Here is a 13,980-nt window from a genome sequence, read left to right on the forward strand (position 1 = left end):
GCACAAACTTTCACAGACGAAAAGTCTATAGACTTGGTTTACTGTTTTTACTTTCAGTGCATAAAAATAAATAATATAGCTTGCAATAGTTGCACAGGCTTAATCATAAATGTAGAGGTTTACAGGGAATTTTCACACATAAATGACCAGGGTTTTTTTTCTTAACGCTGCCGATAAAATTAAAAAGCAAACACAACAATATTCAACGTCAACAGGCAAACAGCGTTAATAAAACTCTTTAAATTTCAATAAACTTATTTTTTCATACAGTACGGTATGCGTTAATAAAACTCTTTAAATTTCAATAAACTTATTTTTTCATACAGTACGGTATTAAAAAATTGCCGTCGTCAATAGGCGATTTGCCGTGCGGTCAATTGGTCCCGACGGCAATTTATGCTGTCAACGTTTTTTGCTAATTGCCAGAGCTGTTTGTGACTATTTGTTTTTGCCCACAATGGAATGAAAGTCATGACTCAACTCAATGTATACAAACTCGCAATTTTTGGATCAGATTCAGGCTTTTAGATTTAAGTTACCCTAACCCTTCAAATTTTCAAGCCTGACCGGGGGGGGGGGGGTCCGGACCCCCTGGACCCCCCCTCTGCATGGATCCACGCCTGAAACAGAAGGGAAAAATTTTGTGTGAATGCGTGCACCTAAATTGCAACGGTATAGGCCTAGTATATAATAACTTACTGTCTGAACCATCGTAAATTTTAAACGGATTTCTTCGATTATGATCAAACTACTTAACTTTGGTTATTATAAACTTACCTGTGTGTTTGAAATCAACTCCTGTTAATTAAAATTCATTAAAAGCTCATTACATAATCTAAAATTTTTTCGCGCCTACACCGCTCATTTCTAATGTGTAAAATTGTTCTTTCTACTCTCACAAAACAGGCGAAGTTGACGGACGGGCCTCAAGATTCTGTCGCATTTCTTATCCTCTCGTTAAGGAGAATTTGATCCCATTTGTCATGACATTGACTATAATTTTTCAGGCCCAGTCCCCAAAAATTAAAAGGTCAGTTACATATCTGAATTTTTTTCACGCCTGCGCTGCTAGATTCCATTATGGCATCATTCTTCCACTACCCTGTCATATTCACGGTTATAGTGAACTGCCCAGTTAGTAGTATCACCGGTGTGTGGGTCATCAGACTGTACAAATGCTCTGGCAAAACAGGTGGAATTGACAGGGGCAGATTTTGAGATTCTGTCCCACTGACTCCTATTTCTGCTTCTCTTGTTCACAAGAATTTGCTCCCAGCAATGACCTCAAGTGCCAGGATATTGGTTTAATTTTTCAAAATTTTATCAGGTTGCTCAGTGTTATAGCCACTGCCCCTAAGGTTCACAACTATAGGCAATACGATCTATGTTCTACCGGGACGCCTAGTGTTATAGCCAGCTTCCAGATCAGCTACTGGCCCCTAGAAAACTATCACCTGTGGTGCTCGGCCCCTGACTGCGTCACTCGTAGTAGGGACATGTGTATCAATCTGTCGCATTTTTGCTTAACACCCCCCCAAACAAAATCTTTATGTACGCCCCTGGTAATAGATAACATCTGTGGAAGATTGTCTCTTTAGTCCAGTACGTTCAGATTGGATTATAACTTGAGCTTCGTAATAATTATTAGGTCTTTTGTTTATTTTGCCATAACTGATTAACAAGTGACATTTTGGTTGCCACATATCATAAGAATTTGAGGTTTTAAGTTTATAGGAAATGTAAAAGTTTTTTACTTCTTTAAAACAAAAAAAATCAACAGTACTTGGCAATCGAGATGAAGTCTAGATTATCCATTTGTAAATTAAATTATTAAATGGCGATTATAGGCTTGTCATGTGAATAAATGTCTCAATAATAGTTTATATAGCATTTGAAGCCAACAGAAAGACCTGCAATAAGCAGATTTAGCCATTGCATAATGCATTCAAATTTTGTTTAGGGACTAGAGTAAGATGTAGATCGTCATAATGTGAAGTGTTTTACTCCTTTTTTCTTTAAAACAAAAAATCGGCAACTTTAAATAAAAATCTTAATAAATATAAGATAATGAATCCAAGAACAGCAAACAAGGCTATGGCTGAATAATTCATCATTTCTGTTAAAGGAACTTTACGAACAGCTTCCTCTGCACCAGACCATTTATTGGGTCCTTGTAGTCGCCATTGATACGCTCCACACGACGAAAACATCAACCTAAAATACAATCAACAATTCTTGTATATTACACCAAGGCAGTGGTTGTCATTGGACCGGAATGGAATAGAGTTTAATGTCTAGTCAATACAATACTTTGTATTATTCTGAGACTAACACCTGGTTATTTATATATCTACAGAGATAAAGAGGTCATATTGGGACTAACATTTTATTTCAACAGTTTACTTGCTTGTGGGAAAGAAAAAGAAAGTGAATAAGGCCTAAGGGAAAAGAATCACTGGTGCAATGTGGAGGGCCTGACAAGGACAGCTGTCTAGTCATTCGGATGTTACAAAAAAAAAAACGAAGTCCTGTGTACACATTGGCGTTCACGTAAAAGATCCCTTGGCAGTTGGAATTTGATATAAGAGTAGGCCGTAGCACCGCTGTCCAGGCAAAATTTCACTCATAGCACACTGTATGACATGCCCGTCTTCATTAGCCCAGTCGGAGCAGAATAGTAGAACGTTAAACCTCATTTCATTTCATTCCTATTAAATTTCTGGCATTTTACCTCCAGGCTAACCAGGGATGCTTCCACAATTCCGGTTTTGCCCCAATCAAGGCAGCTATTTCATCATTATATGTGATTGGATCTCGTTGAATGGTGTGCCGATCGGATTTATAATATCTCTCAGTCACATTATTCTAAAAAAAAACATACAACATAATTATAACTATAGCGTTGATTGAAAGAAATGCGAACATATAAAATCATTTAACAATAACCGGTCAAGACAAGCAAAGTATGAATGTGATTGGTTTTTCATTAATCAATAACAATATTGCTGAAGTACGGACCAGGTACAAGATAATTTTTAAAAAACTGACTAGAAGGGGCTTCCTAATGTATATCCTGATGTTTCTAGCTTACTCACAAATTTACTGTGCGGTATAAAAAATCTACAAAGGGCCCCCAAACTGTGTAAGAACAATAACTTGTTTAGGGTCCCCCAACCGCTTTCCCAAACCATCTTTGATATTTCTAGGAGCTCGCGATGGGCCACAAACTCCTTCTTAATCCATCTCTGATATTGCTAGGCACCCGCAATAGGCTCACAGACTCCTTCTCTGATATTGCTAGGGTCTCGTGAGGTAATCACAGGCTCCTTCTCAATCCTTCTCTGATATTGCTTGGGGCTCGCGATGGGCTCACAGACTCCTTCTCAATCCATCTCTGATATGGCTAGGGGCCCGTAATGGAATCATAGCACTGTAACCCAGGTATCGTTTAATCTTGTGTATCTAGCACTAATTTCTTTCACATTCGTTAAATAACAAATCTTTGTTTAAAAATTTGTAAAAATCGTTTAAAATCACCAAAAATCATCTAATTTGTACATGTGTCCAGTTTAAAGCTGACTGATTAATTTTGATAATGAGTGTCCAATGTACAAGTATTTAATTTCCTGATCACTGTTCAAAAATTAATCATTATACATCATTAATCAATTGGGTTGTTTATTTTTTAACAATGATTGAGAAATTAAACACTTGTAAATTGGACACTCATTATCAAAATTGAATAGAACCTTTCAACTGGACAGAAGTACAAATTAAACGATTTATGGTGATTTTAAACAGTTTTTACAAATTTTTAAACAAAGATTGGATATTAAACGAATGTGAAAGAAATTAGTGCTAGATACACAAGATTAAACGATACCTGGGTTACAGTGTAGAATACTTCTCAATCCATCTTTGATATTGCTAGGGGCTCGCAATGGGCTCATAGATTCCTTCTCAATCCATCTCTCATATTGCTACGTTAAATGTAAAGTGAGATCTACCCTTTCTTCTTTGATGTTATCTAGCATTTGTTGTTTCGAAGGTAGTTTGACGGTTCCTTTACATAACTGTGAAAACCATCTTGACTGTATCTCTGACATGGTAAGGATCCCACCTGACGCTGGTTGAACAAATCCTATAAATGCTAATGACGATCCTATTTCTGGATTAAAGGCATTCTTGTATAACTAAAAATAAAATGAAATGAAATGGGGTTTAATATCCTACTGTTCTGCTCCGACTCGGCCAACCAAGACAGGATTCAATGAAACAATAAACCATATAATCTTTAAGTGGCATTTAGCGATTGGAAAACACATTAATAGAACACAATTTTTATGGGAAACAATCACTGGTTTATTCTAAAAGCACGACGTTTCGACAAGTATCCTCTTATCGTTATCAAGCACAATTGTGCTTGATAACGATAAGAGGATACTTGTTGAAACGTCTCACTGGTTTATTCTAAAAGCACGACGTTTCGACAAGTATCCTCTTATCGTTATCAAGCACAATTGTGCTTGATAACGATAAGAGGATACTTGTCGAAACGTCGTGCTTTTAGAATAAACCAGTGATTGTTTCCCATAAAAATTGTGTTCTATTAATAAACCATATGTTAGGTCCCAAAAATCATCTAATAATTATATTATGAGGATATCTCACCTTTAATGAATTTGAATTATCTTCTAGAACTTGATTCTGTATATCTTGATGAAGGAATGGAAGACCTATTTTATATCCTGTACATAATATAATAACATCAAACTCAGCTGATTCACCATTTATAAATTCTACTCTTTCTCCCTCTATTCTCTATAAATATAATAAACATAATAAATGTTCTCCATCTTTTCTCCATAAATGTAATAATTTTAAAAAATCATAAATCTTCTCTCCATCTTTCCTCTCTATAAATATAATAAACATAATAAATAATAAATCTTCTCCATCTTTCCTCTATAAATATAATAAACTTTAGGACACATTATATAAGAGCTAAATCTGCTTATTGTAGATCTTTATTTAGGCTTCAAATAAATGAATTATTACTTGGACACTTATTAACATGTCAAGCTCATAATGAACTCTCTAGATCATCGGATATAGTTGTGATTTTGAAAAGATTGAAACACAGTCACTATTTAATAACTGAATTTAAAAATGGATAATCACCCAGAATAACGTAATTTGACTGAAAAATGTTGAACGAGAAAATTTCTGAGGGTTTCCAGTTGGGGTTGGTCATGTTAGCGGTGCAGGACGAAGGACCTGGCAGAGGTTGAAACTTGATCCCAGGACATTTCAACATAAGTCACATCAAAGACCTGACTTGTGACTCGACTTGAAATATTACTCGTGACTTGACGTGATAACTAACGACTTGAAAGAGCTAAGATTTGGAGTCGCGAATGTGGGAACATAACTCTAACTTGCCTTATTTGATGAACTTGCGCTTTAAGCAGACTTGGGATTGACTGAACTTGGTATTAAAGCGACATGGTAAGAAAAAGCATACACAGTATTAATAACTCACGTATGTATACATGTACATAACTTAACAATATATTAAAAACTATTTTGATATCTTACCAGTATATTACGAACTATTTTGACATTTTACCAGTATATTAGGAATATCTTACCAGTATATTAGGAACTATTTTGATATCTTACCAATATATAGGAACTATCTTAATATCTTACCAGTATATAGGAACTATCTTAATATCTTACCAGTATATTAGGAACTATTTTGATATCTTACCGATATATAGGAACTATTTTATTATCTTACCAGTACATTAGGAACTATTTTATTATCGAACCAGTATATAAAGAACTATTTTGAAATCTTACCAGCATATTAGGAACTAATACCTTACCAGTATATTAGGAACTATTTTAATACCTTACCAGTATATTAGAAACTATTTTGATATCAGTATATTAAGAACTCTCTTAATATTTTACCAGTATATTAGGAACTATCTTAATATCTTACCAGTACATTAGGAACTATCTTAATATCTTACCAGTACATTAGGAACTATCTTAATATCTTACCAGTATATTAGGAACTATTTTGATATCTTTTCTCTGTATGTGATGTATTATAGTTGGGCTAACAGTAGGCTGAGTTTGTAAGGCACCCATTTTAGGATTTAAGCCCCACCTGAAAATCAAACAATAAAATTTGTAATGCTAACAAAAACCAACATTTGAATTTATTTCACTATGTTGGAAGAAATCGAGAGATGGGGTTTAACGTCTAACATCAAAACCAAAAGACTTGGATTCAATCTGATTAAGAAGAGGCCCATCAAAAGATTACAGAGAAAATTATAGGTGGCGCTTGGTTTGTGTTTACTATACCCTGGTTTTAGTTGACCGTCTACGTATATATCCCATTTCTAGAGTATGTCAAATGTTGACAAATTTTCAATTCATCATATCGCTGTAAATAGTGATACTCCGTTTAGAGATGTAAGGTATTCTGCCAAGGATTAATAAACCCTTAAATGACTTTAAAAGGATTTAAAACCTATCTAAATAATGTTGAACTTAGATTTGAGAGAGAGATGGGGTTTAACGTCCACTTGACACAAAGTAGGTCATTTTTGGGCTAACATAAGCTCCCATTTTTAATTCAATAGACCACTTGCGTGTAAGGGTCTTAAGCAGTGGAAGGAAACCGGGGTACTTGGATAAAACCCACAGGGTTGGACAGGGAATTGAAACCACGCCACTTGACTCAAAGACAGACGTTATGATCTAAAGTGCACATATTAAACCATTTGGTCACCCAATCAACCTAAAAGATAAATAACTTACCTTTTGGGATTTCCTGAGATAAGCTTTATAACATTTTCAAACACAAAATTAGCCCAGCGCCATGGTAACATAAAGAATGCCCGACAAGCATACACATCTACTGGATGACCAAAAACGTAGTTTGGAACAATCCAGGCCCCTGATCTTGTACTAACATACACTGACTTACATCTAGATAAGAAAAATAATAAAAAAAACCTTTGAGTTCAAACTTTTAAGGGCCAATTAAAGTCATTTCTATTTGAGTGAAGTCGTTTATGTTTGTTCGTGCTGAAAACAACGAAGATTGTCCCCAGAGTGAATTTTGGGGAATATGCCATGCAGTATCTACCTCATCCTCGGTATCCCCAGTGGTATCGCTTTGTTCTACTCCACTAACCCCTGAATCCATACAAGAAGGAGACACATAGTCAAATTATCTGCCCTTGATACTATTTTATTGACCAATCAAACATAGAAAGCGAGTGGTCGAAGGGTAGTAACTGACATGTTGTTGATACTAAGATCGCGGAATCGTTTGTATACTTTGTCAAAATACTTTAGGACATCTTTTTGTGTGCCTGTCATTTCTTTGATATTAAATTTCTTGCAAACTTCCTTATATTTGAACGCACAAGCTGCTGTATTGTGGTGAACATAAACTTAATGATGCTAAGACTGGTATGTAATCTGTTTTTAGATTGGTTCATAGAAAAACCTACATGGCCAATGAAATCATCAAGGGGTTAGTGGAGTAGAACGTAGCTATGCCACTGGAGATACCGAGGATGTGTCCACCTGCTCTTTGTCAAATTTCAACTAACTAGGGATCTTTAAGTGCTCACAAACATGTACACAGGACCTTGTTTTTTGTTCCATCCACAAAACTAGACACTGTTCCTTGCAATCCCCTCCTGTCTACACCTCTGATAAGGGAAAATCCTAAGGAACTTTCACGGCCAACATTGGGATCAAACCCTGGATATCCTGCTTAGTGAGCCAGCGCCTTCGTCACTGAGTCACACGTGATTCAGTGATGACGAATACATTCATATTGGACACATTTATAATATCACAGAGAAATAGTGGAGGAAATAGAAGTATTAATATTAGTAAGCTACCTGCCTGCGGCTGCACAGTTTGTTGCCGCGTCTACGGCACTGTTACCAATACCAACCACCAGTACTCTTTTACCAGTAAAACTATTGGTTATAACATCCTTATAATCAACGGAATGAATTATCTCCCCTGAAAGTAGATACATGTAATACATATAGTGCCATCTATTGGCATTCTATTGGTTATAACATCCTTATAATCATCGGAATCAATTATCTCCCCTGAAAGTAGACACATGTAATACATATAGTGCCATCTATTGGTTATAACATCTGTATAAGGACTCAGACTCATCACTTCCCTTTTATTTGTACCTATTATTTGTAGTTTCTTAATTTTATAGCAATTCTCTCTTTCTCCGCCCTTTAGTATGTAAAATCTGTTGACGTTTTGGTCTAGAATCAAAGACATGAATTTCCATTATGTTCAATGTTTTGGTGAATACAGGGAGGAAGGACCAGCCAGTAAACCGATATGATTTAAGGTGATCAACTAGTAAAATAACGCCACTGCCATTAGCTTCGTTTGCTTCAATATGGAGGAAACAAGGGTAGAGAGTGATGAAGACAATGTACATGACATAAAAAAAAAGAATTTTCTCTTTACTCTTTGAAAAAAATTTCTTTGGACTATCACAACGGATATAATTTCCTCAAAAGGATTTGGAGGGAGGTGTGGCGATGGCGGGATTGTCGGCTGTGAGGAAGGATATGGTCATCACTTTATAACAAAAATCAAATATTTCATCTATGAATCAGGAAGGAATTTTTCTACTTTGGTGTGAGGAAGCATATTTTTTTACTTAGTTGTGAGGTGAGGAAGGATATTTTCTGACTAAGTTTCGACCCTAAGGGGAGTGGGGGTGTGGTGGGGAAAAGTGCCCCCCCGGGAGTGGGGGTGTGGTGGGGAAAAGTGCCCCCCCGGACACCCCAAGATAAGAGTGAGCCACAGGGGCAGGGATGTGAGGAAGAAGAGAAGGCACATTGTGGAATAATATACACCCCTGTCCACTTCTAAATGTCCTTCAGTGATATGCCTGTTTATGTTTTCAAATACAAACCTTTGAATGTTTCTTGACCTCTAAATTTGGCAACTGTAGGAATAGCATGATGCCCGCTTGCTATGGCAACATTTTTTGCAATAAAAACCTGTTTTTCGTCCGTTTCTTTTCCAGTTTTACCGTCTTCTTCCATTCTACATGTAGTTATCTGCCAATCTTCACCTAATAATAAATATGCAAACAAACTATGAGCAATATAAATCAGACTTTCTAAGGCCCGCCACCAAGAAAACATTTCAATAAAAATTTTCCATAATAAATTTAAGTGTGTCATTATATGGGCCCCGGTCATCACACACTACCAGTTATGTTATGTGCAAGATACAGGACCTCATTTTTTGACCAATCTGAACAACTAGACACTTTTGCTTGACTGGACCCCCATCCAGCACAACTGACGAGGACAAGCCGGACTGGATAATCCCAAGGAGCTTTTTCAACCAACACCTGGTTCCCAATACCCATCACGACTTCCCTATCATTTGATTGCTGGTTATCATTATTTAGTGCTTGTCTGGTTGAAATGTATGAAATGATGAATCCATTACATCAGAACAACCAGATGCTTTTCATTTTGTATGGGGGTGGCCATATTGTGTGCCACGTGAGCAATATGCCATAATAGGAGGGTCGCCTGTCCAACCTCGTGGGCTTTTTCGGAATCCTCCCACATCTAATGACCCCTAGTTTGTGTCGAGTGGACGTTAAACCCCATTTCTATCTCTCTATTACATAACGTCTGGTTGAACTAGACTAATCTTACAGGTATATGCAATGGGTCATTTCAGGACAAACATATGATGGTACAATTTTATTTCAATAATTCGCTTGATCATAATTATGGTCTTTAGCAGTAAGAGGAAATGGGAGAGGAAACTCACAAGGCCACCCTACCCCTTGTCACATACAAGCTTGGGGTTGAAACTTGACTCAATGACTGGCCTTATAATAACCACTCAAGTACCCCTGTCCTCCACTCAAGTACCCCCCCCCCCCACCTTCTCCACTCAAGTACCTCCTCCTCCTCCACTAAAGTTCCCCCTTCCTCCACTCAAGTACCCACCCTCCTCCATTCAAATTCCCCCATCCTCCGCTCAAGTACCCCCATCCTCCACTCAAACTCCACCATTTCTAATATCATTGAACCATTGCACTGTGACTAAATATTTCTTTAAATTACCCATTCTTTCAACTGACAACACCTTTGTATTAAATTGAATGACTTCTTCAAGTTTAAAATGTGTTGTGTAGTCATAAATATATTTGGCCATATCTTTGTTGTGTGGGAAGTCTGCAGCATCATCTGGAAATGGGTAATCCGAAAAACAGTAATTATGCTTTGAAACATTTCTGAAAAAGTAAATTAACACGAATTAAAATCTTATATGTGTTCTGCGAGGGATAGATTTTTGCCTGAACAGTAGCACTATTATATACTTTTCTTACAAAATACATATTCTTCTTTTACCGATGAGAAACCCTAGAGGCTAGACCGACAGCCCTACTTCTTGAAATTTCTTGAAATGGTGATAAACATCCTATTTTCTGCACCAATCATGAATATGCAGTGAAGTGTGGTACTAACTATTTGCTGAATTCCAACTGCAAAGGGTTCTTTTAATGTGTACCTTACTTTGACTTTTCGTCACAGCCGAACGATTTGACGATGTTCCGTGCCCTTATTTTTATTTTCTTTTAAAAACATTTATACCATTAAAAGATCAGATATTCTTGATGAATATAGTGGAAATGTAGCTGACAAAGCAAAATTCCCTCATAGCACACTTCTGGGCATATGTCAATCTTCATTAGTCCTGTTTGTGATGAAAAGTAGGACCTTAAATCCCATTTCATTTCATTTCATTGGCAAGAGCACGTACAAGTTTATGATAAGAAATTATCAAAATGATTTATTTTATCAGAGAGATAAATGTTGTACATGAAATATTTCACGGACTTGTGTTAAATACATTTGTAGTAGGTTACTTTTTATCTTTATTGGATATCTATCTATCAACTATGAAGGAGTATGGTCATCTGCTTATCCTATGAAATAGGGCTTAACGTCATACTTTTCTGCACCAACTGGCCTAATAATTTTTTCCGGAGAACAGCATTTCCGCCGGCTCGACTTTGTCAAATTCAGACAGGATTTTTTTTCCTTGAACACCAATGAGTAATGTGCTATGAGGGAAATAATGCTCGGGCAGCAGCGTTGCATACTGTCTTCAAATTCCGCCCAACTTTTACATGTGCGCCAAGTGTAAACATGACTTTTTTACTGTCCCATCCAAACAACTAGATACTGTACTTTCCGCCTTCCCACACCACTGACATGGGGAACAGAACTTTCTCTGTGGCATCAAATCGATTTTATAATGGATTCATGTATAATTGTTTATTTATTCAATCATATATTATTAAATTCAATTTGATTAAGGAATCATTTTGCCTACCTGTATATTTATTCATTCAAGCAAGATTTATTTCAATTAAGTTATGGATTCATATAAATTATTTATTTTTTTAAATCTCCAATATTTATAGTTAAATCCCCAATAAAAATATAAAAACAACAGTGCTACATACATGTGAGTAAACCTCATCACACCATAATCATGTTCCCTGTATGTCCACAGACCACCAACTTCTCCTGTCCGTTCTAAAATAATCACATTAAAGCCGTCTTCTCTTAGACATTTGGCCGCGACAAGACCAGAAATTCCGGCACCAATAACAACGACATCTTTACGCCTTGCATTGGAATCGGATGACATTTTCTCTGATTCTATTCGCCTGTCAGAAACTCAAGAAGGTATTAGAACATTTCACAACCCCGATTACATGCTCTTTGAAGAAGTCAAAGTCTGGCCCAGTGTTGATGTCACGTGATACAGTTGTGTCACGTGATATGATAAACTGTCACTTGGTCCACCAAGAACTTGAACGTTTTATCCCGATCGATCTCATATTCCAAAAACTGTCACTCGGTCCACCAAGAAACGTTTTATCCCGATTGGTCTCATATTCCAAAAACTTAACGTAAAATTATCCCGGTCGATCTCATAACCTATATATAGCTCCGTCGTGTAACATTAGTTAACAATTTATTAAACTGTTGGCTATTCTTGCCATACTAATTCAAAAATAGCTGATAAAAAAAGAAAATATTGAAAATTTCAATCAAATTACTTTATTCTGAACGGAATTGTCACTGAGGGAAGTTTGGACTAGTAGAAATAGAAATAGTCATCAACTGTGTCCGCACCGTCTACGAGAATTGCCGACCGTTTAATTGATAGGCGATAACTCCACCCACATATTCTCAGTTACCAAGTAACATTCTTAGTGGCTACGGTACCCTCGCTTGGCAGGCCTTTCGTCGGCAGTCTCCAGTAGTGACATAAGTGACTAACGGTGAATGTTAGCTTAGTGTGACAGAGTAATATTTTTAATATATATAGTCAGTTGGTTTTAGTCATTTTAATCCGCACTTAATATAAACTAATAATGGTTGTACTGTCCCTTTAAACCTATCCTATACTGTCCACTCTACACCTGGTCTGCAGTGAGTTCACTCACTACATTTTCAACTTTAACCTTTCTTATTTGTCTAGTGAGGTGTTCTTTGAAGGTCCCCTTGGAGACATTCATCCTATATAGGTTTTATATGCAAAGGTAGACACTTTTCCTCTCCTTAAGTATATAAAGGTTATTATATTGCGTATTTATTAGTATATTTCAAGTATTGCTAAATGAAAATATTGACGCTTCTTCGATAGTGGTTTGGTGTTTTGTGACAGTTTATTTATCAAGTATGTTTATTATTATATTATTGGAATTGGTCTTTGTTTTAAAGTGGCAGCCATGTTGAATTTCTTTAAAGTATAAATTGGTGATTTGAAATAAACACGTTCCAAATATTATTTTATGACAGAGATCATTGCTACGATAGATGTGGAATCAATGTTTCAACAATCGGAAGTGACGAACGCAAAAGGAAAACACGAGAAATCCCTCTATATAACTGATTGAAGTGACGGGTGATAACAGGTACATGGGCGAATTTCTGCCCACTAATAATTCCTTCGAAGACCAAAAGTTGTTGTGTGAGACTGTGAAAGGATATCTGACAATTCATAAAAAAAAATGACTGTTACTAGATAAGAGAACATGAAAGAAAAATAGAAAAAGTCCAAGTATTACCATGTTTTTATAGGGATAGAATGAATAAACACGCGTGAATGTACGGACTGTTTCTACTTTATTCGTGTTCTCTTATCTAATGACATTCAGTTACTTTTTTGAATTGTCAGATATACTCTTACAGTCTCATATAACAACTTTTGGTCTTCGAAGGAATTATTAGTGGGCAGAAATTCGCCCATGTACCTGTTATCACCCGTCACTTCAATCAATTATATAGAGGGATTACTCGTGTTTTCCTTTTGCGTTCGTCATTTCTGATTGTTGAAGCATTGATTACGCCTCTATCGTAGCAATGATCTCTGCGCTAAAATAATATTTGGAATGTGTTTAACCAGTTCTATCAAATAATATGTGATAATGACTGGCACGAATATTGTCCTTTAAGATCTAATTATTCGTATTATTATTATTTAAGCTGTAATCAGGGGCGGATTGGGGCCGGGAACCTGCCCGGGATCCCGTGTCGGGGCGGCCCCTTTTACTGACCGCGGAGCCCAGACGGGGGGGGGGGGCTCTCCCCCGGGAAAATTTTGAAAAATGAACCCCAAATATGCGATTTGGTGGCATATCTGATTATAATCTCTGTCAAATAATATATCTCATATTTAGGCCAAAACCCCGACCTGCAAATAATTTACAACCATCATCGTCATATTATTAATTAACGTATTATCATTGCATCGTCAAGAGTCAAGAGAATTTATCTGGTTAAAAAATGGGACTGGTTGAGACAATTTTGATTTTGACCATTCCGAATTCCGGCCCACACCCAG

The 13,980-nt window shown here is 36.5% G+C and overlaps 1 protein-coding gene across 1 annotated transcript; it reads right to left on the bottom strand.

The window, feature by feature from the left end:
* Nucleotides 1–284: 284 nt before the first annotated feature.
* Nucleotides 285–11,874, bottom strand: LOC126824028 (flavin-containing monooxygenase 5). The gene is made up of 10 exons (XM_050553184.2): nt 11,588–11,874; nt 10,179–10,348; nt 8,999–9,160; nt 7,941–8,067; nt 6,841–7,011; nt 6,073–6,181; nt 4,672–4,821; nt 4,008–4,193; nt 2,732–2,865; nt 285–2,214 (listed from the first exon to the last, which is right to left on the bottom strand). The coding sequence occupies exons 1-10, from the start codon at nt 11,773–11,775 to the stop codon at nt 2,016–2,018; spliced, it is 1,596 nt and encodes a 531-aa protein (XP_050409141.2). The 5' UTR covers nt 11,776–11,874; the 3' UTR covers nt 285–2,015.
* Between the last annotated feature and the right edge of the window lie 2,106 nt (nt 11,875–13,980).

This window comes from Patella vulgata, chromosome 1 (genome assembly GCF_932274485.2).
Source record: "Patella vulgata chromosome 1, xgPatVulg1.2, whole genome shotgun sequence".
In the NCBI taxonomy this organism is placed as follows: domain Eukaryota; kingdom Metazoa; phylum Mollusca; class Gastropoda; family Patellidae; genus Patella; species Patella vulgata.

Bases quoted from the DNA above. Each gene is read 5' to 3' on its own strand.
- LOC126824028 (XM_050553184.2), bottom strand. From the start codon at position 11,775: ATGTCATCCGATTCCAATGCAAGGCGTAAAGATGTCGTTGTTATTGGT. The intron at 8,068-8,998 runs GTTTGTATTTGA...ATCTACTTTCAG, and splicing joins AGGTCAAGAAACATTCAAAG to GGGAGATAATTCATTCCGTT. The intron at 2,866-4,007 runs GTAGATCTCACT...GTTTTTTTTTAG, and splicing joins ATAACATCAAAGAAGAAAGG to AATAATGTGACTGAGAGATA.